Genomic DNA, 27,886 nt, shown 5'->3' on the forward strand with positions numbered 1-27,886 from the left:
TGAATTAATTATATCACTGTCTGCAGTGCTCCGGCAGAACCACAATGTTGACAAGGTTAAAATGCATTTTAACAGCATGCTGCTAAAATGTATTTATAAAGTGCATGTTTCAAGTTATACTGCCATCTGTTAAAATGGTTTAAGTAGCATTTTAGCCTTGTCGGCATTGTGGTGATGACATAGTGCTGCTGACATTGTCAGCAATGTCACTATCAACATGTTGTATGTGAATGCTGTCAGGATCCTGTCCTGATCAACAGTCAGAAGACTGACACTGGAATCCCGATGGACTGAATTAGGGGGAGGTAAGGTTTAGGGGCGTGTGTGTGGTTAGCATTATGCTATGGTAGGGATGGGTAGGGTTAAAATACTTACAGGGATCCGTCGGGCTTCTGTCCAACAGCCGGGATTTCATACCCAACCCTTTATATGTATCCCATATTTTTTGTTGGGGTATCAATCTTAAAATTGTGTTAGTCTCTGAGTGCTCTGATGTTGCATTACTACATGTATTGTAGCTGGTAAAACTAGTGGTTTAGATTTACTTATATGTACTGGAAGCGGAGCTGGTTCTTATGATTGCATCACCTACCCCCTATGACTGTCTAATCTGTTTACAGACTTTATTTTTCAGATGTTAATCAGTAGTATTTATACATATCTTCTTTGATTTTGTTTTTGCTTATGCAGATATGACTGGTTCCAAACAGATTCCACAGTTACTGTGGTTATCTACACCAAGCAAAAGGTACGACAATGAATACAGTAACAGCTTTTAAAAAAGGTGGAGTAAATTTGAAAGGGCATGAGTGCAGTGTGCTTTTTTATGCCTAGAAATTGGAAAGAGAATGACGTCTTTAACTAAAAGTGAAACTTTCTGAGAATAAAAGAAAAACCATGATAAAGTTCACCAATAGATGTAGATGGCATGTATTTAGACCATGGGTCTTCAACCTTCGCCACTCCAGCTGCTGTGGAACTATACATCCAAGCATGCACTGCCTCAGTTTTAGCATGCCTTAATGGAAAACTGTGGCAGAGCATGCTGGGATGTGTAGTTCAATTGGAGCTGGAGGCACGCAGGTTGAAGACCCATGATCTACGCTCTACAGCCTACCATCTGCACAGGGCAGACCCACACCAATTTGATGCCCATTGGCAACATTTTGACTGGTGCTTCCTAGCACTAGTATGCCACCATTTCCGCCTCTGACGCAGCACACATCTGGCAGCACAGCATCCAACTCCTAGCAGCACAGATCACAGCAGCCACCAGCAACACCCATAACCCCTCATCCACAGCAGTCCTCAGCCACAGAGCCATAACTAGACATTTTGGTGTCCTGTGCCAGCAAGAGCATTGTCACCCCCACATTTAGGGACAGCATGCGCCTTTGTTGCGTACCTCCAGATAAGGGACGATGTCTTTCTGGGAAGAGGCATGGCCACACAATAGTACCTCCATTTCAAATTACGCCATACTGTAGTGCAACCTGATTCACATTACATCACACAATAGTGTCCCTTATACGCATTGCATCACACAGTAGGACTGCTTTACCTTATACATGTAATGCCTCACAGTAATGCTCCTTATGCACATAGACACACAGTAGTGGCTGTTGTTAACATTATGTCACACTGTATTGCTCTTTATTCTCACTACACAACACAGTAGTTCTCTTTATACATGTTATGCACATAATGCCACACAGTAATGCCCCTTACACATTATGCCACACAATAGAAATGCCGTCATACAGATAATGCCACACATTAATGCCCCTTATACCTTATGTCACACATTAGTAATGCCCTTATACACATAATGCCACACAGTACTGCCATTTACACATTATGCCACACATTACAACCGCTCCTACCGCAACCCTGGGTGGCACAGCACTCGCCCAGGCAATAAAACTTTGACCTCTGCCTGGTCTCTAGGAAGACTCTGCAAAGGCCATTAGGAGGAGGAGCTGCTCGGCATGCACAGCAGCCCTCCTCCAGCAGCCTTTTTTTTTACTGCCTGATGCCCTCACTTTCTTTGCTCCCACTGCTGCCGGCTGTGTGAGCTGCCACCCAATCAGAGCTGATCAAAGTAAGGCAGCAAAAGCAAACGTGCCAGCACCATCTGCCTGTCCTGGTCACCACAGATGTATCTTCATAAATCTTCCTCAATATGATATGCAGCAGGTGTGAGTCAGCCTGCAACTCTGCTAACGTCTGGGCATCTTTTTTTGATGAAAACTAGGATGCACGAGCACCTTCTGCTGATTAAAATGATATGCAACATGCCTATATTCTGTGTGTGACTGTGGCTGTATCTGTATACAAAATGCTATGTTACAGTAACCAAATCATTAATTATATGGCATGGTGTGACTAGAAGGGCTGTTTAACGTGACTACAACAAAGATGTAGCTCACACAAGGTTACTTCAGTAAATTAAAATGTATCTCAGAATATCATTCATTTATTAGAAGAGAATGAAGCATATATAAAGTCATTTATAGGAGAATTTTGAAAGTGACTTATACTTTATTAAGAAAAAAAACACCTTAATATAGATATACAACAAAATATATACAGATGATATGGGTTCAGTATGATTTATCGGTGGTTGGGATGCTGGACGTCCGTATACTGACAACGGCATCTTGGCTGTCGGTACGCCGGTAGGGGGGCGAGCGCAAAGAGTCCCACTGCGGTCTTGGTGGTTCCATGCGCTCGTCACATGTTCTGTTTCCATTCTCTGGGTGTCATGGACACCCACGAGTGGGAATAGCCCCTGTGAGATGAGATTCCGGTTGTCTGTATTGTCAGCAGTCGGGATACAGAGAGAGGGAGAGAGATTATCTTTAAAATGCAAATTAGCCTCTTCATGTCCACACATGGTATGCTAGCGTCCTATAAATAGCATCAGTCATAGACCTGCTGTAATTGAATTCATTTAAAGAAAAGAAAAAAAACAGAGATACCTTATCGTTTCAGTTCTTCCAGCTCTCTCCTGTAAATTATGTGGATTGAAGTATTTGTTGATACTATGGGCCTGTTTCAGAGCCAACCACAATGTCACCGTTCTTGAACTTGAGCGATCTTTGGATACTGCATGTGTATGAAAAGAGCCTAAAAACAGGGTGCATGGGTTACACAGAGTTACACACAAAGGCGTGGTTGTGATTGAGACACTTGGTATCAGAGATATGTGTATACATGCTCAATCGTTCACTTTAGAGGCCATACTCGTGTAGAAAATCTGCACCTGCCATAGCGATTGTGCAAATTTTAAAAGTCCTTGCTCATTCCTATACATAGATGTATACCAGGGAAGTACTTGGTAGTGGCATTTGCATAAATAGCATTCACATCTGTGTTCACCTCTGCATCAGGCAGATTTTGTGTATTTTTATTGAGCTCCAATTTTAAGACATGATGGGTACACACTTATAGATATATCTGCAGATCAATGGATCTGCAGATATATCTATAACAGGGTTGGGCACTGTGCTGTGCATATGGACGTCACGAACCGGGCGGGCATTAACGTGCCCACTCAATTCAGCTGTCAGACACCGCCCGCTGTAGCAGCATGTGTACAGGCGAGTGGCTGATCTGTATGTATGTGTATGTGTATATACACATATATATATATATATATATATATATATATATAGGTAGACCCAAGGACGGCACTCAATGGACTTGCAATAAATAAATAAATACTGGACACAGTCCTTTAATCAATGTTTCGTGTTTATTTCAACCTGTCATCAGGATACACATAATGGTATTCTGATGACGGGTTGAAATAAAGCCGAAACGTTGATAAGAGGACCGTGTCCAGTATTTATTGCAAGTCCAGTGAGTGCCGTTCTTGGGTCTACCTGCACGCTTTGTTCTGACGCAGCGCCGTGGCAAGCTTTATACATGGGACTGAATTGAGTGCCGACCTTTGGAATATATATATATATATATATATATATATACACTGCTCAAAAAAATAAAGGGAACACTAAAATAACACTTCCTAGATCTGAATGAATTAAATATTTTTATTAAATACTTTGTTCTTTACATAGTTGAATGTGCTGACAACAAAATCACACAAAAATGATCAATGAAAATCACATTTATTAACCCATGGATGTCTGGATTTGGAGTCACCCTCAGAATTAAAGTGGAAAAACACACTACGGGCTGATCCAACTTTGATGTAATGTCCTTAAAACAATTTAAAATGAGGCTCAGTAGTGTGTGTGGCCTCCACGTGCCTGTATGACCTCCCTACAACCCACACAAGTGGCTCATGGTAGTGCAGCTCATCCAGGATGGCACATCAATGCGAGCTGTGGCAAGAAGGTTTGCTGTGTCTGTCAGCGTAGTGTCCAGAGCATGGAGGCGCTACCAGGAGACAGGCCAGTACATCAGGAGACGTGGAGGAGGCCGTAGGAGGGCAACAACCCAGCAGCAGGATCGCTACCTCCGCCTTTGTGCAAGGAGGAACAGGAGGAGCACTGCCATAGCCCTGCAAAATGACCTCCAGCAAGCCACAAATGTACATGTGTCTACTCAAACGATCAGAAACAGACTCCATGAGGGTGGTATGAGGGCCCGACATCCACAGGCGAGGGTTGTGCTTACAGCCCATCACCGTGCAGGACGTTTGGCATTTGCCAGAGAACACCAAGATTGGCAAATTCGCCACTGGCGCCCAGTGCTCTTCACAGATGAAACAGGTTATCACTGAGCACATGTGACAGAGTCTGGAGACGCCAAGGAGAACGTTCTGCTGCCTGCAACATCCTCTAGCATGACCGGTTTGGCAGTGGGTCAGTAATGGTGTGGGTTGGCATTTCTTTGGGGGGGCCGCACAGCCCTCCATGTGCTCGCCAGAGGTAGCCTGACTGCTATTAGGTACCTAGATGAGATCCTCAGACCCCTTGTGAGACCATATGCTGGTGCGGTTGGCCCTGGGTTCCTCCTAATGCAAGACAATGCTAGACCTCATGTGGCTGGAGTGTGTAAGCAGTTCCTGCAAGACGAAGACATTGATGCTATGGACTGGCAACCCGCCTGTTCCCCAGACCTGAATCCAATTGAGCACATCTGGGACATCATGTCTCGCTCCATCCACCAACGCCACGTTTAGGTCTGGGAGGAGATACCTCAGGAGACCATCCGCCACCTCATCAGGAGCATGCCCAGATGTTGTAGGGAGGTCATACAGGCATTTGGAGGCCACACACACTACTAAGCCTCATTTTGACTTGTTTTAAGGACATTACATCAAAGTTTGATCAGCCTGTAGTGTGTTTTTCCACTTTAATTCTGAGGGTGACTCCAAATCCAGACCTCCATGGGTTAATAAATTTGCTTTCCATTGATAATTTTTGTGTGATTTTGTTGTCAGCACATTCAACTATGTAAAGAGCAAAGTATTTAATAAGAATATTTCATTCATTCAGATCTAGGATGTGTTATTTTAGTGTTCCCTTTATTTTTTTGAGCATTGTGTATGTATATATATATATATATATATATATATATATATATGTGTATATGGTCATCATCTAAGCTGTAGGGCCAACGCAATATGTCTGTCTGCGGCGTTCACAGACATATATATCAGCCAGTGTGTACCCAGCATTAGCTACTCAAGCTACAATAATTTGTTGAAAAACGTGTTTGTTTGTTTGTTTTTGTTTTTTACTTCAACAGAACATGAATTCAGACCTGGTCACTGTCGACTGTCAAGAGAACATCCTGAGAGGAGAAATAACTGCAGGAGATTATTCTTATCTCCTGCTTATTGGTATGTTGTTATAAGAAAGTGTAAATTTGTATACAGACTCAGTGATTACTTCTTAACTTTGAATAATTAATGTATCTGCTAGCAGAACACAAGGTTATGGGAATTAATAACATACAGTAGGGCTAATGTAGATTTTATTTTGTAGATAAGTATGTTAGGACACAGTGCAGAATCTCTGGTACACCCCTCCCAATGACTAACCATGCACTTAAATACCATAATTTGGCCAATAATGACATGTCATTTTTCAGATGAGTTTATGTTTTAAGCTCGAAAAAGAGTTGAATTATGTAGGGTTTTATTTTTTTTGGATGTTTTATAGATAGAGGATTGACTTTTTGAATTAGCAGTAAGGAGTTAATAATGATTTTACCAATTATATTTTAAACTTTCTTAAAATACTTAAAAACCGCATTACAGACATTTTCTGTGCCACACAATAATCTGAAGGCTTTACTTTGGTGTAAAACACTTGCTTAATATAATTTGCCAACTTACATAGGTCCACCACGAACGGTGGTCATGAAGTTCCCTTATGTTAAACTGTATTATATGGCTTCCCACCTTAGTCAAGGTGTTACATGGTTCTCTTCCGGTAGTAGACCATGTTGGATAGACCTGGAAATAGTGACATGTGCAGTGGCATCCCTGCCCTCCCTCCTTGGTATCTCCCCTTGCCTCCGGCCTCTAGTCTTTTCCACTCATCCAGTTGTTAGTTTTTATTGCCATATTTGGGACTTCTGTACAAGGTAATACAAAATGACATGTAACCCATCCCCTCATACTGCACTTTGGGATAACCCTGATTATCTTCTGAGTTTGTGCCTCTTCTGCTCTACTTTATGGGTCTCTAAGGGTCTCCAATTTGTGGTGGATGATGTTGGCTGTGTTTCTTTAGATGCTCTGCAGGTACACTTTCTCCAATTACGCCATTTTGTTACTCACTATCTGATTCCCTGAATTCCTTTGAGTCCCTCTGTTACCGTAGACTGTTACAATCCGGCATGATTTCCTAATTTTACATTTCCATCCTCCTATCGATAGAACCTTACACACCACAGTGTGAATTCCAGTGGGAGGAGGATTGAGTGCCCCTCCAGAGGATGACGCTTGGGCATAAATGTATTAAGCCTTGATAAGAGATAAAGTGGAGACAGATAAAGATTGATAAAGTACTAGCCAATCAGCTCCTAATTGCCATGTTACAGGATGTGTTTGAAAAATGACAGTTAGGAGTTGACTGTTTGGTAGTTTATCACCGTGCTGTTTATCACTCTCCAAGGCTTGACTAATCTGTGCATTTATTTGTCTCCACTTTATCTTGTTAAGACTTAATACATTTGGGCCAAAGTCCACAATTCGGTCTTCTATATCTACATTAGTCAAGGAAAATGCCTATCAGATTTACTACCATTGGTATATGGTTCCCACTAGACTAATTAGAATCTATAGTTCTACCTTTCCCCTTTGCTCGAGAGGGAGCGGGTATCGGGACTTGTCCAAAAAGATTATCTTTTTGGCATTTGATTGCGTACATTTTGCGTGCTGTATTAAATTCCCCCATAATCGCTAATCAGTGGTGCTTTCTTTTGGGTCTTCCCTTTGACTCTACACAAATATGAGGACAAACTGGCAACCCAGATTCTTAACGCAGCAAGATGTTTTGTTGCCTCCCACTGGAAAATCCTGCTCCACAGTTTTCCAGAAAATTTGGCACTTAGCTGCCATGTAGAAGATTAGAGCTTACCTAAATTCCAAGTTGCCCCAATTTCTTCAGGTTTAGAGCCCTTGGTACACCTTCACTAGATCCTTCCCAACCCACCACTCCCGATGTGGCCTTTCAAACGTCCTGTTTTGATTTTTTTGTTCTTGATTGTCCTGAAGCCAGCCCGGGTATCGGTTCATCAGTGCATTCGCCTTCTGGGGAAAATGGTGGCCTCTTATGATGCTCTACAGTACGGAAGGTTTCATGCTCTGTCCTTCCAACTGGATCTCCTGGACAAGTGGTCGGGATCTCATCTATACATGCACTAGAGAATGCATCTGTCGCCGAAAGCCAGGATTTCACTCATCTGGTGGCTGCAACTCCCTCACCTTCTGGAGGGCCGCAGGTTCGGGATTCAGGACTGGATCCTTCTAACCACTGATGCAAGTCTCCGGGGCTGGGGCGCAGTCACTCAGGGGGAAACATTCCAAGAAAGGTGGTCAAGCCTGGAATCCAGCCTTCCAATAAACATTCTGGAACTAAGAGTCATCTACAACGGTCTTCTCCAAGTGGCCCATCTTCTGCGAGATCGAGCCATTCAAGTGCAGTCGGACAATGTAACGACAGTGGCCTACATAAACCGACAGGGCAGAACGAAGAGCAGAGCTGCAATGTTAGAGGTAACAAGAATCATCCTCTGGGCAGAAAAGCATGCATTGGCGCTGTCAATAATCTTCATTCCGGGAGTAGACAACTGGTAAACGAACTTCCTCAGCAGACACGATCTCCATCCAGGGGATTGGGGACTCCATCCGGAGGTGTTCACGGATGTAACAGATCTTTGGGGGTGTACCTCAGATAGACATGATGGCCTCTCGTCTCAACAAGAAGCTTCAGCGGTATTGTTCCAGTTCAAGGGACCTGCAAGCCGTGGCGGTGGACGCCCTAGTGACTTCGTGGGTGTTCCAGTCGGTGTACCTGTTTCCTCCACTTCCACTCATTCCAAGAGTTCTAAAATTCATAAGGAGAACAAGAGTTCAGGCAATCCTCACTGCTCCAGACTGGCCAAGAATGGCTTGGTATGCAGATATTCTGGATCTACTGCTGGAAGATCCGAGGCCTCTACCTCTTCAGGAGGACCTGCTACATACTGCGGCTATGTTTGACGGCATGGAGGTTTAACGCCAGATATTCGCTCATAAGGGCATTCCAAACAAGGTTATTCCTACCTTGATACAGGCTAGGAAAGGAGTAACATCTAAACATTACCAGCGTATTTGGAAAAAATATGTATCTTGGTGTGAGTCCAAGAAGTTTCCTATGGTGGAGTTTCAACTGGGACGGTTTCTCCTCTTCCTGCAAGCAGGCGTGGATATGGGTTTGATGTTGGGATCCGTAAAGGTCCAGATTTTAACAAACAATTGGCTTTCCTCCCTGAGTTTCAGACCTTCTTGAAAGGGGTTCTGCACATCCAGCCTCCCTTTGTGCCGCCTACGGCGCCCTGGGATCTTAACGTCGTGTTACGGTTCCTCCAGTCGAATTGGTTCAAACCTCTGCATGAGGTTGAGGTCAAGTTTCTTACGTAGAAGGCGGTCACTTTGTTGGCCTTAGCTTCTGCTAGACGTGTCTTAGAGTTGGGCGCTTTGTCTTGTAAGAGCCCCTACTTGATCTTCCATGAAGATAGAGCTGAGCTCCGGACACGTCAGAAGTTCCTTCCGAAGGTTGTGTCGGCATTTCATATCAACCAACCTATTGTGGTTCCAGTTGCTACTGACTCCTCAATTTCATCAAAGTCCTTGGATTTTATAAGGGCTCTAAAAATCTATGTGAAGAGGACTGCTCGTCACAGAAAATCGAACTCTGTGTTTGTCCTGTATGATCCCAAGAAACGTGGGTGTTCTTCTTCTAAGCAGACGATCTCTCGCTGGATCAGGTTCACTATCCGGCATGTGTATTCTACAGCAGGCTTGCCGTGTCCTACGTCTGTTAAGGCCCACTCTACTCGTAAGGTGGGTTCTTCCTGGGCGGCTGCCCTGGGCGTCTCGGCATTACAACTTTGCCGAGCGGCAACTTGGTCTGGGTCGAACACGTTTGCTAAGTTCTACAAGTTCGATACCTTGGCCTCTAAGGACCTGAAGTTTGGTCAATCAGTTCTGCAGGAGCCACCGCGCTCTCCCTCCCATTCTGGGAGCTTTGGTACATCCCCATGGTACTAATGTGGACCCTAGCATCCTCTAGGACGTAGGAGAAAATAGGATTTTAATTACCTACCGGTAAATCCTTTTCTCGTAGTCCGTAGAGGATGCTGGGCACCTGCCCAGCGCTTCGTATTCCTGCAGTGGTTACTTAGTACAGTACTGCTTAGTTCTTGGTTAAGTACTGTTTTGTTACTTGGTTAAGTAATATTTTTCAGCCGTTGCTGATATTTCAAGCTGGTTAGCTTGGTTTCCCTTGTATGTGTGAGCTGGTGTGAATCTCGACACTATCTGTGTAATATCCTTCTCTTGAAGTTGTCCATCTCCTCTGGCACAGTTTCTAGATGGAGTCTGGTAGGAGGGGCATAGAGGGAGGAGCCAGCCCACACTTTCAAACTTTTAAAGTGCCAGTGGCTCCTAGTGGACCCGTCTATACCCCATGGTACTAATGTGGACTCCAGCATCCTCTAAGGACTACAAGAAAAGGATTTACCAGTAGGTAATTAAAATCCTATTTTCTCAATCCTCTGAGGATTCGCTGGTGTGCACACAATATAGTGTTCCCTCACAGGGAAGCAGCGCCCCAGATCCGGGGTGGATGACATCTATTAAAGGGATGATAACAGACATCTTTTCTGAACTGGCTACTGACAGACAAGAGAGGCAGGAGTTGAAAAGTCTATGGCAGATTTTATGAGTGAGGATTCAATCCGCAGGCAAGCCTCTTAGGCCCCTGTACTTATTTCATAGAAACGTGCTTTACCCCAGTTGCTCCAATCTGATTCTGAGGATGAAATGCCAGATTTGGAGGAGGGGGAAATGGAGGTGGATATGGGGGATGGTACTCTGTTTTAGGGTGTGGAAGCCCTTATGTGTTCTTTTAGGAAAGTCCTTAATATCTCTGATAAGGAGACAGAAAAAGTGGAGGAGTTGTTTTTTAATGTAAAACCAAAATCTACTGTTACATTTCCGGTCTTAAAGGAGTTAAACAAACTCTTTAAAGAGCAGTGGGTTAACCCTGCAAGAAGTTTCAAGTACCTAAGAGGTTGCTTTCGTCATTTCATTTTCCCCCGGAGGAGAGGAAGGTTTGGGAAACTCCACCTGCAGTGGATACTTCAGTGTCCAGGCTGTCACGGAACACGGTACTGCCTGAACCTGGAGCTATCTCCTTAAAAGAACCTGCTTATAGGAAGATTGAGACTACTCTCAAATCCATATATACAGCAGTAGGAGTGGTTCAGAGACCCACAATTGCTTGTGGATGGATTACGAGTGCCATTGTCAGATGGTCTGGTAATATACTGGACGGGTTAGACAGTCTGCCACAAACGGAGATTTTCACATTCCTGCAACTTATTCAGGAATCTGCAAACTTTTGAAGTTAGGCCTAATTAATGCGCCTTCGACAGCCATGGCAGTGTCGGCACGCAGGGCGTTATGGCTGCGACAGTGGTCAGCAGATGCTGACTCCAATAAAGTGGTTGAGAGCCTTCCTTTCATGGGGGAGGCCTTATTCGGTGAGGAACTGAACAAGTGGATTTCACAAGCAACAGGTAGGAAAGCCACTTATCTTCCGTCTGCATCTCCACCAGGTAGACGCGCTTACCCAGACCCCTCTCTGCGTCCTTTCGGATCGCCAGGTTCAATGGTAAACCCAGAGGTTCTTCCAATGCAGCTAGAGGTACCAGAGGTAAACCTCGCAAACCAGCAGCTGCTGGTTCACAGAAGCAGAGCTCAGCCCCCTCTAAGCCCTCAGCATTACTGTTGACCTCGGATCATGGGGGACTTACAGGTGGGAGCTCGCCTAAAGTATTTTGGCCACATTTGGGCAATTTCTTGCCAGAATCCCTGGGTAAAAGACCTAGTTCTCCAGGGCTACCATTTGTTAATCTCGAAAGCTCCCACCTCACAGATTCTTCAGGTCAGGCTTACCAGTTTCACAAGAATCAAAGGTAACCTTACAGGATGCTGTTCAAAATTGTTGCAGACACAGGTCATTGTACCAATTCCCCCTTAATTCCAAAACAGGGGATACTATTCCAGTTTGTTTGTGGTACCGAAACCGTACGGTTCGGTGAGGCCTATACTAATCCTCAAATCATTGAACCCATACTTACGGGTGTTCAAATTCAAGATGGAGTCTTTGAGAGCGGTGGTCTCAGGTTTGCAGGAAAGGGAATTCCTGGTATCCTTGGATATCAAGATGCGCACCTACACATCCCTACATGGCCGCCTCATCAGTTTTATCTACGTTTTGCTCTGCAGGACAATCACTACCAGTTCCAGGCTCTGCCCTTCGGCCTCTCAATGGCATCGCGGGTGATCACAATGGTGATGGCAGAGATGTTGCTGCTTCCCCAAAACAGGGAGTGAACGTTGTTCCCTACCTTGACGATCTCCTAATAAAGGCTATGTCCGTACAATGTTTGAAAAACAGCATCAACCTCACAACATGACTACTCGCAGATCATGGTTGGATTTAAAATCTGTTGAAATCCCACCTAGAACTGATTTAGAGATTTCAGTTCCTGGGAATGATACTGACCCGGTGTTTCAGAAAGTCTTTCTCCCTGCAGACAAGGCAACGGCAATCCAGTCAATGGTTCGGTCTATCCTGAGGCCAAACAAGATCTTGGTACCTTTTTGGATACACGATTCCGTATGGACGATTCCATGCACGACCCTTCCAGCTGGATCTACGTGACAAATGGTCAGGATCTCGTATGCATCGGATGATATGTCTGTCACCAATGGCCAGGATTTGCTTGCTGTGGTGGTCGCAGACCTCCCACCTAGGGGAGGGTCAATCCTTCGGAATTCAGGATTGGATTCTGTTAACCATGTTTGCGAGCCTCAGAAGTTGGGGAGCAGTGACCCAAGGGGCTCAATTCCAAGGAAGGTGGTCAACTCAGGAAGCCACGCTTCCGATCAATATTCTGAAACTCAGAGCAATTTGCAATGCCCTTCTACTTCCTCGTATCTTTTGCGGAATCAGGCCATTCAAGTACAGTCAGACAACACCACGGCGGTGACGTACGTAAACCGACAAGGAGGAACAAAAAGTAGAGCTGCGATGAGAGAGGTATCTAAGATACTCCTTTGGGCGGAATGAAATGCCAGGGCCATATCGGCCATCTTCATTCCGGGAATAGACAACTGGGAATCGGATTTCCTCAGCAGACATGCATCCGGGGGAATGGGGTCTCCAGCCGCAAGTGTTTCATAAGTTGACTCATCGGTGGGGCTGCCCACACATCGATTTGATGGCTTCCCGCCTCAACAAGAAGCTTCTGTGCTACTGTCCCAGGACGCAGGATCTGCAGGCTGCAGCAGTGAATGCTCTGACTGCACCATGGATTTATCAGTCGGTGTACCTGTTCCCCCCACCAATTTCTCTAATTTCCAGAGTTCTCAAAAGGATAAGGCGGGAAAGGGTTCAGGCAATTCTGATTACTCCGGATTGGCCATGCAGAGCCTGGTATGCAGACCTGCTGGAAATGTCTGTAGAAGAGCCCTGACCTCTGGGAAGATCTTCTTCAACAGGGGCCGTTCGTCTATCCCGACTTACCTCGGCTACGTTTAACAGCATGGAAGTTGAATGGGAGATTTTAGCCAGGAAAGGGATCCCAGGTAAGGTTGTTTCTACGATGATTCAAGCCAGGAAGGCGGTCACGTCGAAACATTACCATCGCTTATGGAAGAAATATGTTTCTTGGTGTGAAGGTCGAAAGTGTTCAACTATCAATTTTAATCTGTGACGTTTCTAGTGTTTCCTGCAAGCAAGTGTGAACATGTGCCTGCATCTAGGTTCTCTTAAGGTGCAGATATCGGCTTTGTCCATTTTCTTCCGGAATATTGGCCAATTGTTTATGGCAGTTCAGACCTTCTTGAAAAGTGTTCTTCATATCCAACCACTATTTGTCCCTTCCCACGGAGCCATGGGATCTCAGCTTGGTTCTGACTAGTTTGAACCACTGCACAAGGGGGATCTGAAGTATCTGACATGAAGACTGTCATGTTACTGGCCCTGGCTTCGGCGAGGCGTGTTGGGGGCCTTATCGTTTAAGAGCCCTTTCCTGGTGTTTCATGTGGATCGAGCAGAGCTCACAACTCTGCAAAGATTCTTGCCTACGGTAGTATCGGTTTTCCATAGCAACCAACAGATAGTGGTTCCAGTCATCACTGATACGGGTGTTGCTCCGAAGTCCTTGGATGTGGTTCGGGCTATGAGGATCTATGTCAAAAGGACAGCTAGTCACAGGAAGTCTGACTCACTTTTTGATTTAAATGATGGCAAAAAGATTGGCTTTCCTGCTTCTAAGCAGTCGATTGCAAGCTGGATTAGGCTTTCGATCCAGCTGGCTTATTCTTCGGCGGCCTTGCCATTGCCAAAATCTATTCAGTCCCACTCTACTTGGTCGGTGGGTTTGTCTTGGGCGGCTGCCCGGGGTGTTTCTTCCTTGCAGCTCTGCAGAACTGCAACCTGGTCTGGATCAAATACATTTGTGAAGTTTTACAAGTTTTATACGCTGGCTTCGGAGGACCCTCCATTTGGTAATTCGGTTTTGCAGGGGTCTCAGCACTCTCCCACCTGGTCTGGGAGCTTTGGGACTCCCCCATGGTACTAAGACTATCCCAGTATCCCCTAGGACATTAGAGAAAATAGGATTTTATTTACCTACCGTTAAATCCTTTTCTCATACTCCTATGTTGTGCCATCCTTTGGCACAACATAGGAGTGCAATACAGCAGTGTCTTATGGGAAAAAGCATAGATCAACCAGTTGCCAAACATTTTAAAGAGGCTGGCCACACACTAGCACAAATTAAATATAAAATGATAGATCATGTCCCTGAAAATACTAGAAGAGGAGATCGTGATAGAATTCTCCTTCAGAAAGAGACCAGATGGATCTACAGTATGTGCTAAATGCTTTGAAACCGAACGGGTTAAATTAATATTTATCATATAGCTGTTTTCAATAATGATATACTCATGATTCAACCTCTTTGTAACAGTGTCATTATATGTACTTTACTCTGTTCAGTTAAACATTTTGTAACAGAATTGCTGATCATGTTACAAAAGGCTGATTTCTCTGACTGTTTCCATGGTGATGGGTATACACAAATTGTCTGATTAGTGCAGATGCAGGTGTGGTGGACGAGAGTCTGCTACAGATGACGTCGGCTCTAATCAGGAGTGGTGCCTTGTTGCATCGGTACACTGGGTGTATGATTACTATTTAAGGTCGGATTGTTTCTGTACTGTTTTATTCCTGATGACGGTTTTGATGAATAAAACCGAAACGTAGAAGCTATGAAGTAGTACGTTTGGTTTCTTCAGTACCCATTGAGTGTCGCCGCAAGACTGTGGAACTTTGCATAATTTATTTGGAGGGCACCGGGTCGTTTGAATACAGGGAGGCGAGGAGTGCCAGAAAGAACGAATATGCTATATATATATATATATATATATAGCAGACATGGAGGCGGCACTCAGCTTAAAGTCCATGCAAAAGCAGCTTAATGCATTAACCTGCCTTAGCATGGACTTTATGCTGAGTGCCGCCTCCATGTCTGCTATGTTGGACCTGCTGCGATAGAGGTACCTAGAAGGGCGCCGGGATAGTAATCACGTTCAGTGGGGGGAGTGCTGCCACAAGCTCGTGTGTGTGTGTGTGTGTGTGTGTGTGTGTGTGTATATATATATATATTATTGCCTAAAAGGACCAGGAGTGAAGACTTAACAAAATTGTTATTTTTGTTTATTCTAGAGTTAAGCCATGCAGTACAGAACTTTGAAGGTAATTTCAGATGCTTATTTGTTTATTGCTTTAAATAGAAATGTCTCATTGTAGCAATAAAATTGTGGCGACGTTTCTGACTCTAAAGTATCTCAGTTAATTGTGCTTTTACAAATTTGTTCACTTTTGTATTTTCTGCAAGCTTCTTAGATTTTATTGTGTGGCCTTTTTTCTTGTACATCTTCTGTTGGCAAATGTATTTATATATCAAGGAGCAAACAAAGGGGCAGATGTATTAACCTAAAGAAGGCATAAGGAAGTGATAAACTAGTGATATGTGCAAGGCACCAGCCAATCAGTTCCAATATGTAAATTAACAGTTACGACCTGATTGGCTGGGTCCTTTATCACCTTGCACATATCACTGGTTTATCACTTCCTTATGCCTTCTCCAGGTTAATACATCTGCCCCTGAGATTGATAATGAATAAACTGTTGCGTAGGAGAAATAATTCTAGTGTAACATGAAACTGCACATACTTTAGTACATATTGGTTCATGTGGTACCACGTCAGGCGGGCATCACTTTGGTGGAGATGACATTAGTGGAATTAACCAAATTCTTCCAAATAGGTGTCTTGTTTACATAGGGGGCATGATCACACAATGTACACCACAGATCTCCAATTTCTGACCTAGTAAAACTGCACAGAAAGAGCCAGCTGCTGTAAAGCATTGACAGCTTGGTGAGGAAAATCAATTCACAGTGAATGAGGCAAAAATATATCACACTAATGAGTGACTTTTTTTGGTTTTCTGAACATCTTAGTGTGCTCTCTTGGGGTCTGGGGTGTACACTGTGTGATCCAGAGGCATCAGGGTAGTTCTTGATGCTCTCCATTGATAGTTTTAGTATCTGTAGTGCCGTACAAGGAAGAATACAAAATTAGAAACAATCAGTACAATATAAAAAGGTTCAAATAGACAGTACAAGGGGGGAAATCAAACATTGAGCATTAAATACAACTAGTGTAAAGAGCGATATATCTCAGCGATTTTGACTATATAGTCAAAATCGCCAAGAAAGTTAGTGCAAATCGCTCCGTGTGTACACAGCGAGCGATAGTGAAGCGCGTCCCCGCCAGGTCGCTATCGCTGGGAAAAATAGCCTGTGCAGGCAAGTCAATTTTCACTATGTCATTGGAAAAGTAAAATCATCCCCCTATTTAAATGAGTTACTCAAAATCGCCCATAGCCAAAATCGCTTGCAGAGTTAGTCAAATTCACTGGTAAAGATAGTAAAAATCGCCTACTGCCAGTTCAAGGTAAATCACTCGGTCAAAACCACTCTGTGTGTGTGCACCTTTAGAGAGTAATGGAGGTTTTAATTAGGTCCATTTGTCACAAAGTAGCTAGCTAATTCTCCAGATACATCAATTGAAAATCACATGATATCTTCTAGTCCTTCTTGCTCTGCATACTGAGCAGATAGGCTTAGATTTCAGATCAGCTACAAGTGTAAATTCCTATTTCCCATTTAGCCCCCTGCTAGTCACACCACTTATACTATACACTGGCACGGTTCTTTGACATGCAAATTAGACATAGGACATCAGCCACACCCTCTGAAGCTCAATTAGTTCTTGCATAAGAGTAAACCTTCTGGCTTGCTAAAAAATTTCTCTGACGTCCTAGTGGATGCTGGGACTTCCGTAAGGACCATGGGGAATAGCGGCTCCGCAGGAGACTGGGCACAAAAGTAAAAGCTCTATGACTAGCTGGTGTGCACTGGCTCCTCCCCCTATGACCCTCCTCCAAGCCTCAGTTAGATTTTTGTGCCCGGCCGAGAAGGGTGCAATCTAGGTGGCTCTCCTGAGCTGCTTAGAAGTAAAAGTTTAAATAGGTTTTTTATTTTCAGTGAGTGCTGCTGGCAACAGGCTCACTGCATCGTGGGACTAAGGGGAGAAGAAGCGAACTCACCTGCGTGCAGAGTGGATTGGGCTTCTTGGCTACTGGACATTAGCTCCAGAGGGACGATCACAGGTTCAGCCTGGATGGGTCCCGGAGCCGCGCCGCCGCCCCCCTTACAGAGCCAGAAGAGCGAAGAGGTCCGGAGAAAGCGGCGGCAGAAGACGTTCCTGTCTTCAAATAAGGTAGCGCACAGCACTGCAGCTGTGCACCATTGCTCTCAGCACACTTCACACTCCGGTCACTGAGGGTGCAGGGCGCTGGGGGGGAGCGCCCTGAGACGCAATAAAACACTGTAAAAACCTTATATGGCTAAAGAAATGCATCACATATAGCTCCTAGGCTATATGGATGCATTTAACCCCTGCCAGTTTTCCTGAAAAAAGCGGGAGAAAAGGCCGCCGAGAAGGGGGCGGAGCCTATCTCCTCAGCACACAAGCGCCATTTTCCCTCACAGCTCCGCTGGAAGGACGGCTCCCTGACTCTCCCCTGCAGTCCTGCACTACAGAAACAGGGTAAAACAAGAGAGGGGGGGCACTATTGGCAGCTAAATATATAATACAGCAGCTATAAAAGGGAGTAACACTTATATAAGGTTATCCCTGTATATATATAGCGCTCTGGTGTGTGCTGGCAAACTCTCCCTCTGTCTCCCCAAAGGGCTAGTGGGGTCCTGTCCTCTATCAGAGCATTCCCTGTGTGTGTGCTGGGTGTCGGTACGATTGTGTCGACATGTATGAGGAGGAAAATGATGTGGAAGCAGAGCAATTGCCTGTGTTAGTGATGTCACCCCCTAGGGAGTCGACACCTGACTGGATGGTCGTATTTAAAGAATTACGTGACAATGTCAGCACTTTGCAAAAGACTGTTGACGACATGAGACAGCCGACAAATCAGTTAGTGCCTGTTCAGGCGTCTCAGACACCGTCAGGGGCGCAAAAACGCCCGTTACCTCAGATGGTCGACACAGACCCAGACACGGATACCGAATCCAGTGTCGACGGTGAGGAGACAAACGTAATGTCCAGTAGGGCCACACGTTACATGATCACGGCAATGAAGGAGGCATTGAACATTTCTGACACTACAAGTACCACAAAAAAGGGTATTATGTGGGGTGTGAAAAAACTACCAGTAGTTTTTCCTGAATCAGATGAATTAAATGAGGTGTGTGATAAAGCGTGGGTTTCCCCCGATAAAAAACTGCTGATTTCTAACAAATTATTGGCACTATACCCTTTCCCGCCAGAGGTTAGGGCACGTTGGGAAACACCCCCTAGGGTAGATAAGGCGCTCACACGCTTATCAAAACAAGTGGCGTTACCGTCTCCTGATACGGCCGCCCTCAAGGAACCAGCTGATAGAAGGCTGGAAAATATCCTAAAAGGTATATACACACATACTGGTGTTATACTGCGACCAGCAATCGCTTCAGCCTGGATGTGCAGCGCTGGAGTGGCTTGGTCGGATTCCCTGACTGAAAATATTGATACCCTGGATAGGGACAGTATATTATTAACTATAGAGCATTTGAAGGATGCATTACTATATATGCGTGATGCACAGAGGGATATTTGCACCCTGGCATCAAGAGTGAGTGCGATGTCCATTTCTGCCAGAAGGGCGTTATGGACGCGACAGTGGTCAGGTGATGCAGATTCCAAACGACATATGGAAGTATTGCCGTATAAAGGGGAGGAGTTATTTGGGGTCGGTCTATCAGACCTAGTGGCCACGGCAACGGCTGGAAAGTCCACCTTTTTACCCCAGGTCACCTCTCAGCAGAAAAAGACACCGTCTTTTCAAACTCAGTCCTTTCGTTCCTATAAGAACAAGCAGGCAAAAGGCCACTAATTTCTGCCCCGGGGCAGAGGAAGAGGAAAAAGACTGCACCAGGCAGCCTCTTCCCAGGAGCAGAAGCCCTCCCCCGCTTCTGCCAAGTCTTCAGCATGACGCTGGGGCTTTACAAGCGGACTCAGGCACGGTGGGGGCCCGTCTCAAAAATTTCAGCGCGCAGTGGGCTCACTCGCAAGTGGACCCCTGGATCCTGCAGGTAGTATCACAGGGGTACAAATTGGAATTCGAGACGTCTCCCCCTCGCCGATTCCTGAAGTCTGCTCTACCAACGTCTCCCTCCGACAGGGAGGCAGTATTGGAAGCTATTCACAAGCTGTATTCCCAGCAGGTGATAATCAAGGTACCCCTCCTACAACAGGGAAAGGGGTATTATTCCACGCTGTTTGTGGTACCGAAGCCGGACGGCTCGGTGAAACCAATTTTAAATCTAAAATCCTTGAACACTTACATAAAAAGGTTCAAATTCAAGATGGAATCACTCAGAGCAGTGATAGCGAACCTGGAAGAAGGGGACTATATGGTATCTCTGGACATCAAAGATGCTTATCTCCATGTCCCAATCTTCCCTTCTCACCAAGGGTACCTCAGGTTTGTGGTACAAAACTGTCATTATCAGTTTCAGACGCTGCCGTTTGGATTGTCCACGGCACCCCGGGTCTTTACCAAGGTAATGGCCGAAATTATGATTCTTCTTCGAAGAAAAGGCGTCTTAATTATCCCTTACTTGGACGATCTCCTGATAAGGGCAAGGTCCAGGGAACAGTTAGAGTTCGGAGTAGCACTGTCTCAGGTAGTGCTACGTCAGCACGGGTGGATTCTAAATATCCCAAAATCCAACAACACGTCTACTGTTCCTGGGGATGATTCTGGACACAGTCCAGAAAAAGGTGTTTCTCCCGGAGGAGAAGGCCAGGGAGTTATCCGAGCTAGTCAGGAACCTCCTAAAACCAGGCCAAGTGTCAGTGCATCAATGCACGAGAGTCCTGGGAAAAATGGTGGCTTCTTACGAAGCGATTCCATTCGGAAAATTCCATGCAAGAACTTTTCAGTGGGATCTGCTGGACAAATGGTCCGGATCGCATCTTCAGATACATCAGCGGATAACCCTGGCCCTCATTCCGAGTTGTTCGCTCGGTAAATTTCTTCGCATCGCAGCGTTTTTCTGCTTAGTACGCATGCGCAATGTTCGCACTGCGACTGCGCCAAGTAAATTTGCTATGAAGATAGTATATTTACTCACGGCTTTTCCTTCGCTCCGGCGATCGTAGTGTGATTGACAGGAAATGGGTGTTACTGGGCGGAAACACTGCGTTTTATGGGCGTGTGGATGAAAACGCTTCCGTTTCTGGAAAAAACGCAGGAGTGGCTGGAGAAACGGGGGAGTGTCTGGGCGAACGCTGGGTGTGTTTGTGACGTCAAACCAGGAACGACAAGCACTGAACTGATCGCAGATGCAGAGTAAGTGTGAAGCTACTCTGAAACTGCTAAGTAGTTTGTAATCGCAATATTGCGAATACATCGTTCGCAATTTTAAGAAGCTAAGATACACTCCCAGTAGGCGGCGGCTTAGCGTGAGCAACTCTGCTAAATTCGCCTTGCGAGCGATCAACTCGGAATGAGGGCCCCTATCTCCAAGGACAAGGGTGTCTCTCCTGTGGTGGTTACAGAGTGCTCATCTTCTAGGGGGCCGCAGATTCGGCATTCAGGATTGGATGCTGGTGACCACGGATGCCAGTCTGAGAGGCTGGGGGCAGTCACACAGGGAAGAAATTTCCAGGGCTTGTGGTCAAGCACGGAAACGTCTCTTCACATAAATATCCTGGAACTAAGGGCCATTTACAATGCCCTAAGTCAAGCAAGGCCTCTGCTTCAGGGTCAGTCGGTATTGATCCAATCGGACAACATCACGGCAGTCGCCCACGTCAACAGACAGGGCGGCACAAGAAGCAGGAGGGCAATGGCAGAAGCTGCAAGGATTCTCCGCTGGGCGGAAAATCATGTGATAGCACTGTCAGCAGTGTTCATTCCGGGAGTGGACAACTGGGAAGCAGACTTCCTCAGCAGACACGACCTCCACCCGGGGGAGTGGGGACTTCGCCCAGAAGTCTTCCAAGTGATTGTAAACCGTTGGGAAAAACCAAAGGTGGACATGATGGCGTCCCGTCTCAACAAAAAACTGGACAGATATTGCGCCAGGTCAAGGGACCCTCAGGCAATAGCGGTGGACGCTCTGGTAACACCGTGGGTGTACCAGTCGGTGTATGTGTTCCCTCCTCTGCCTCTCATACCCAAAGTACTGAGAATCATAAGAAGGAGAGGAGTAAGAACTATACTCGTGGCTCCGGATTGGCCAAGAAGAACTTGGTACCCGGAACTGCAAGAGATGCTCACGGAGGACCCGTGGCCTCTACCTCTGAGAAAGGACCTGCTCCAGCAGGGACCTTGTCTGTTCCAAGACTTACCGCGGCTGCGTTTGACGGCATGGCGGTTGAACGCCGGATCCTGATGGAAAAAGGCATTCCAGATGAAGTCATCCCTACCCTGATCAAAGCCAGGAAGGATGTAACCGCGAAACATTATCATCGCATTTGGCGGAAGTATGTTGCGTGGTGTGAGGCCAAGAAGGCCCCCACAGAGGAATTTCAACTGGGTCGTTTCCTACATTTCCTGCAAGCAGGACTGTCTATGGGCCTAAAATTAGGATCCATTAAAGTTCAAATTTCGGCCCTGTCGATTTTCTTCCAGAAAGAACTGGCTTCACTGCCTGAAGTTCAGACGTTTGTCAAGGGGGTACTGCATATACAGCCTCCTTTTGTGCCACCAGTGGCACCTTGGGATCTCAATGTAGTTTTAGGGTTCCTAAAATCACATTGGTTTGAACCACTCACCACTGTGGAATTAAGATATCTCACATGGAAGGTGGTCATGCTGTTAGCCCTGGCGTCAGCCAGGCGTGTCTCAGAATTGGCGGCTTTATCATATAAAAGCCCTTACCTAATTTTTCATTCAGACAGGGCAGAATTGAGGACTCGTCCTCAATTTCTCCCTAAGGTGGTTTCAGCGTTTCACATGAACCAACCTATTGTGGTACCTGCGGCTACTAGGGACTTGGAGGACTCCAAGTTGCTGGACGTAGTCAGGGCCCTGAAAATATATGTTTCCAGGACGGCTGGAGTCAGAAAATCTGACTCGCTGTTTATCCTGTATGCACCCAACAAGCTGGGTGCTCCTGCTTCTAAGCAGACTATTGCTCGTTGGATTTGTAGTACAATTCAGCTTGCACATTCTGTGGCAGGCCTGCCACAGCCAAAAATCTGTAAATGCCCACTCCACAAGGAAGGTGGGCTCATCTTGGGCGGCTGCCCGAGGGGTCTCGGCTTTACAACTTTGCCGAGCAGCTACTTGGTCAGGAGCAAATACGTTTGCAAAATTCTACAAATTTGATACCCTGGCTGTGGAGGACCTGGAGTTCTCTCATTCGGTGCTGCAGAGTCACCCGCACTCTCCCGCCCGTTTGGGAGCTTTGGTATAATCCCCATGGTCCTTACGGAAGTCCCAGCATCCACTAGGACGTCAGAGAAAATAAGAATTTACTTACCGATAATTCTATTTCTCGTGGTCCGTAGTGGATGCTGGGCGCCCATCCCAAGTGCGGATTGTCTGCAATACTTGTATATAGTTATTGTTACAAAAAAATCGGGTTGTTTATTGTTGTGAGCCATCTTTTCAGAGGCTCCTACGTTTATCATACTGTTAACTGGGTTCAGATCACAGGTTGTACGGTGTGATTGGTGTGGCTGGTATGAGTCTTACCCGGGATTCAAAATCCTTCCTTATTATGTACGCTCGTCTGGGCACAGTATCCTAACTGAGGCTTGGAGGAGGGTCATAGGGGGAGGAGCCAGTGCACACCAGCTAGTCATAAAGCTTTTACTTTTGTGCCCAGTCTCCTGCGGAGCCGCTATTCCCCATGGTCCTTACGGAAGTCCCAGCATCCACTACGGACTACGAGAAATAGAATTATCGGTAAGTAAATTCTTATTTTCTCTAACGTCCTAGTGGATGCTGGGACTCCGTCAGGACCATGGGGAATAGCGGGCTCCGCAGGAGACAGGGCACATCTAAAAAGCTTTTAGGGTTACATGGTGCGTACTGGCTCCTCCCCCTATGACCCTCCTCCAAGCCTCAGTTAGGTTTTTGTGCCCGTCCGAGAGGGTGCAATCTAGGTGGCTCTCTTAAAGAGCTGTTTAGAAAAAGTTTTTTTTTAGGTTTCAATCTCAGTGATTCCTGCTGGCAACAGGATCACTGCAACGAGGGACTTAGGGGAGAGATTTCCAACTCACCTGCGTGCAGGATGGATTGGAGTCTTAGGCTACTGGACACTTAGCTCCAGAGGGAGTCGGAACACAGGTCAGCCTGGGGTTCGTCCCGGAGCCGCGCCGCCGATCCCCCTTACAGACGCTGAAGACGGAGGTCCGGAAAGCAGGCGGCAGAAGACTCCTCAGTCTTCATGAAGGTAGCGCACAGCACTGCAGCTGTGCGCCATTGTTGCTACACGGCTCACTGATTTCAGTCACGGAGGGTGCAGGGCGCTGCTGGGGGCGCCCTGGGCAGCAATATAAATACCTTTAGTGGCAAAATAAATACATCACATATAGTCATTAAGGCTATATGTATGTATTTAACCCAGGCCAGTTTTCCTAAAAACCGGGAGAAAAGCCCGCCGAAAAAGGGGCGGAGCTTATTCTCCTCAGCACTCAGCGCCATTTTCCTGCTCAGCTCCGCTGGTGAGGAAGGCTCCCAGGACTCTCCCCTGCACTGCACTACAGAAACAGGGTAACAAAGAGAAGGGGGGCATAAATTGGCGATATATATTATATATTAAGAGCGCATATATAGAAAACAACACCTTATAGGGTTGTTTATATACATTATAGCGCTTTTGGTGTGTGCTGGCAAACTCTCCCTCTGTCTCCCCAAAGGGCTAAGAGGGTCCTGTCTTCGATTAGAGCATTCCCTGTGTGGCTGCTGTGTGTCGGTACGTGTGTGTCGACATGTATGAGGACGATGTTGGTGTGGAGGCAGAGCAATTGCCGGTAATGGTGATGTCACCCCCTAGGGAGTCGACACCGGAATGGATGGCTTTAGTTATGGAATTACGTGATAATGTCAGCACATTACAAAGGTCAGTTGACGAAATGAGACACCCGGCAAACCAGTTATTACCGGTTCAGGCGTCTCAGACACCGTCAGGGGCTGTAAAACGTCCCTTACCTCAGTCAGTCGACACGGGTACCGACACAGATGAATCTAGTGTCGACGGTGAAGAAACAAACGTATTTTCCAATAGGGCCACACGTTATATGATCACGGCAATGAAGGAGGCGTTGCAGATCTCTGATACTGCTGGTACCTCAAAAAGGGGTATTATGTGGGGGGTGAAAAAACTACCTGTAGTTTTTCCAGAATCAGAGGAATTGAATGATGTGTGTGATGAAGCGTGGGTTAACCCCGATAGAAAATTGCTAATTTCAAAGAAGTTATTGGCATTATACCCTTTCCCACCAGAGGTTAGGGCGCGCTGGGAAACACCCCCTAGGGTGGATAAAGCGCTCACACGTTTATCAAAGCAAGTGGCGCTGCCGTCTCCTGATACGGCCGCCCTCAAGGATCCAGCAGATAGGAGGCTGGAAACTACACTGAAGAGTATATACACACATACTGGTGTTATACTGCGACCGGCAATAGCCTCAGCCTGGATGTGCAGTGCTGGGGTAGTGTGGTTGGATTCTCTGACTGAAAATATTGATACCCTGGATAGGGACAGTATTTTATTGACTCTAGAGCAATTAAAGGATGCTTTTCTTTATATGCGAGATGCTCAGAGGGATGTTTGTACTCTAGCATCAAGAGTAAGCGCGATGTCCATATCTGCCAGAAGAAGTTTATGGACGCGACAGTGGTCAGGTGATGCGGATTCCAAAAGGCATATGGAAGTATTGCCATATAAAGGAGAGGAATTGTTTGGGGTCGGTCTTTCGGACCTGGTGGCCACGGCAACTGCCGGCAAATCCACTTTTTTACCTCAGACCCCCTCCCAACAGAAAAAGACACCGTCTTTTCAGCCGCAGTCCTTTCGCTCCTATAAAAAGCGACCAAAAGGACAGTCTTATCTGCCGCGAGGCAGAGGAAAGGGTAAGAAAGGGCAGCAAGCAGCCCCTGCCCAGGACCAGAAGCCCGCCCCGGGTTCTACAAAGCCATCAGCATGACGCTGGGGCTTTACAAGTGGACTCAGGAGCGGTGGGGGGTCGACTCAAAATTTTCAGCAATCAGTGGGCTCACTCACAAGTGGACCCGTGGGTCCTGCAGATAATATCTCAGGGTTACATGCTGGAGTTCGAAAGGTCTCCCCCTCGCCGGTTCCTAAAGTCTGCTTTACCAACGTCTCCCTCAGAAAGGACGTCGGTTTTGGAAGCCATTCACAAGCTGTATTCTCAGCAGGTGATAGTCAAGGTACCCCTCCTACAACAGGGAAAGGGGTATTATTCCACACTATTTGTGGTACCGAAACCGGACGGTTCGGTAAGGCCTATTCTAAACCTGAAATCCTTGAACCTGTACATACAGAAATTCAAGTTCAAGATGGAGTCACTCAGAGCAGTGATAGCGAATCTGGAAGAAGGGGACTTCATGGTGTCCCTGGACATAAAAGATGCTTATCTGCATGTCCCAATTTACCCCTCACACCAAGGGTATCTCAGGTTCGTGATACAAGACTGTCATTATCAGTTTCAAACGCTGCCGTTTGGTTTGTCCACGGCCCCTCGGGTCTTTACCAAGGTAATGACCGAAATGATGGTTCTTCTACGAAGAAAAGGCGTATTAATTATCCCTTACTTGGACGATCTCCTGATAAGGGCAAAGTCCAGAGAACAGCTGGAAGTCGGTGTAGCGCTAACTCAAGTAGTGCTTCAGCAACACGGGTGGATTCTGAATCTTCCAAAATCTCAATTGAACCCGACAACACATCTGCTGTTCCTGGGCATGATTCTGGACACGGTTCAGAAAAAGGTGTTTCTCCCGGAAGAGAAAGCAAGGGAGTTATCCGAACTTGTCAGGAACCTCCTAAAACCAGGAACTGTGTCAGTACATCAATGCACAAGAGTCCTGGGAAAAATGGTGGCTTCGTACGAAGCGATTCCATTCGGCAGATTCCATGCACGGACATTTCAGTGGGATCTGCTAGACAAATGGTCCGGATCGCATCTGCACATGCATCAACGGATAACACTGTCACCAAGAACAAGGTTGTCTCTCCTGTGGTGGTTGCAGACTGCCCATCTGTTAGTGGGCCGCAGATTCGGCATACAGGACTGGGTCCTGGTGACTACGGATGCCAGCCTACGAGGCTGGGGAGCAGTCACACAGGGAAGAAACTTCCAGGGCGTGTGGTCAAACCTGGAGACGTCCCTTCACATAAATATACTGGAGCTAAGAGCGATCTACAATGCTCTAAGTCTGGCGAAACCGCTGCTTCAGGGTCAGCCGGTGTTGATCCAGTCGGACAACATCACGGCAGTCGCCCACGTAAACCGACAAGGCGGTACGAGAAGCAGAAGTGCAATGACAGAAGCTGCAAGGATTCTGCGCTGGGCGGAGAATCATGTCATAGCACTGTCAGCAGTGTTCATCCCGGGAGTGGACAACTGGGAAGCAGATTTCCTCAGCAGACACGACCTCCACCCGGGAGAGTGGGGACTTCATCCAGAAGTCTTCCACATGATTGTGAACCGTTGGGAAAAACCAAAGGTGGACATGATGGCGTCTCGCCTCAACAAAAAATTGGACAGGTATTGCGCCAGGTCAAGAGACCCTCAGGCAATAGCTGTGGACGCTCTGGTAACACCGTGGGTGTACCAGTCAGTGTATGTGTTCCCTCCTCTGCCTCTCATACCAAAGGTACTGAGAATTATACGAAAAAGGGGAGTAAGAACAATACTGGTGGCTCCGGACTGGCCAAGAAGAACTTGGTATCCGGAACTTCAAGAGATGCTCACGGAGGATCCGTGGCCTCTACCTCTAAGAAGGGATCTGCTTCAGCAGGGACCTTGTATGTTCCAAGACTTACCGCATCTGCGTTTGACGGCATGGCGGTTGAACGCCGGATTCTAAAAGAAAAGGGCATTCCTGAGGAAGTTATTCCTACTTTAATTAAAGCCAGGAAGGAAGTGACCGCACAACATTATCACCGCATTTGGCGAAAATATGTTGCGTGGTGTGAGGCCAAGAAGGCTCCAACGGAAGAATTTCAATTGGGTCGATTCTTACATTTCCTGCAAGCAGGATTGTCTATGGGCCTCAAATTGGGGTCCATTAAAGTTCAAATTTCGGCCTTATCAATTTTCTTCCAGAAGGAATTGGCGTCAGTGCCTGAAGTACAAACTTTTGTCAAAGGTGTACTACATATACAACCCCCAATAGTGCCGCCAGTGGCACCGTGGGATTTGAACGTGGTTCTGAATTTTCTCAAATCTCATTGGTTTGAGCCTCTAAAATCGGTAGATTTAAAATACCTTACATGGAAGGTAACCATGCTATTG

The 27,886-nt window shown here is 46.3% G+C and overlaps 1 protein-coding gene across 1 annotated transcript in view; it reads left to right on the top strand.

Moving 5' to 3' along the window:
* LOC134909718 (cytochrome b5 reductase 4) overlaps positions 1 to 27,886 on the top strand; it is a 530,443-nt gene that overhangs the window by 312,953 nt on the left and 189,604 nt on the right. Inside the window, exons 8-10 of the mRNA XM_063916915.1 lie at positions 691 to 748; positions 5,722 to 5,815; positions 15,492 to 15,521. Coding sequence (XP_063772985.1) covers positions 691 to 748; positions 5,722 to 5,815; positions 15,492 to 15,521 — 182 coding nt within the window. The remainder of the gene's footprint in view (positions 1 to 690; positions 749 to 5,721; positions 5,816 to 15,491; positions 15,522 to 27,886) is intronic.

This window comes from Pseudophryne corroboree, chromosome 4 (genome assembly GCF_028390025.1).
Source record: "Pseudophryne corroboree isolate aPseCor3 chromosome 4, aPseCor3.hap2, whole genome shotgun sequence".
Classification (NCBI taxonomy): Eukaryota; Metazoa; Chordata; class Amphibia; order Anura; family Myobatrachidae; genus Pseudophryne; species Pseudophryne corroboree.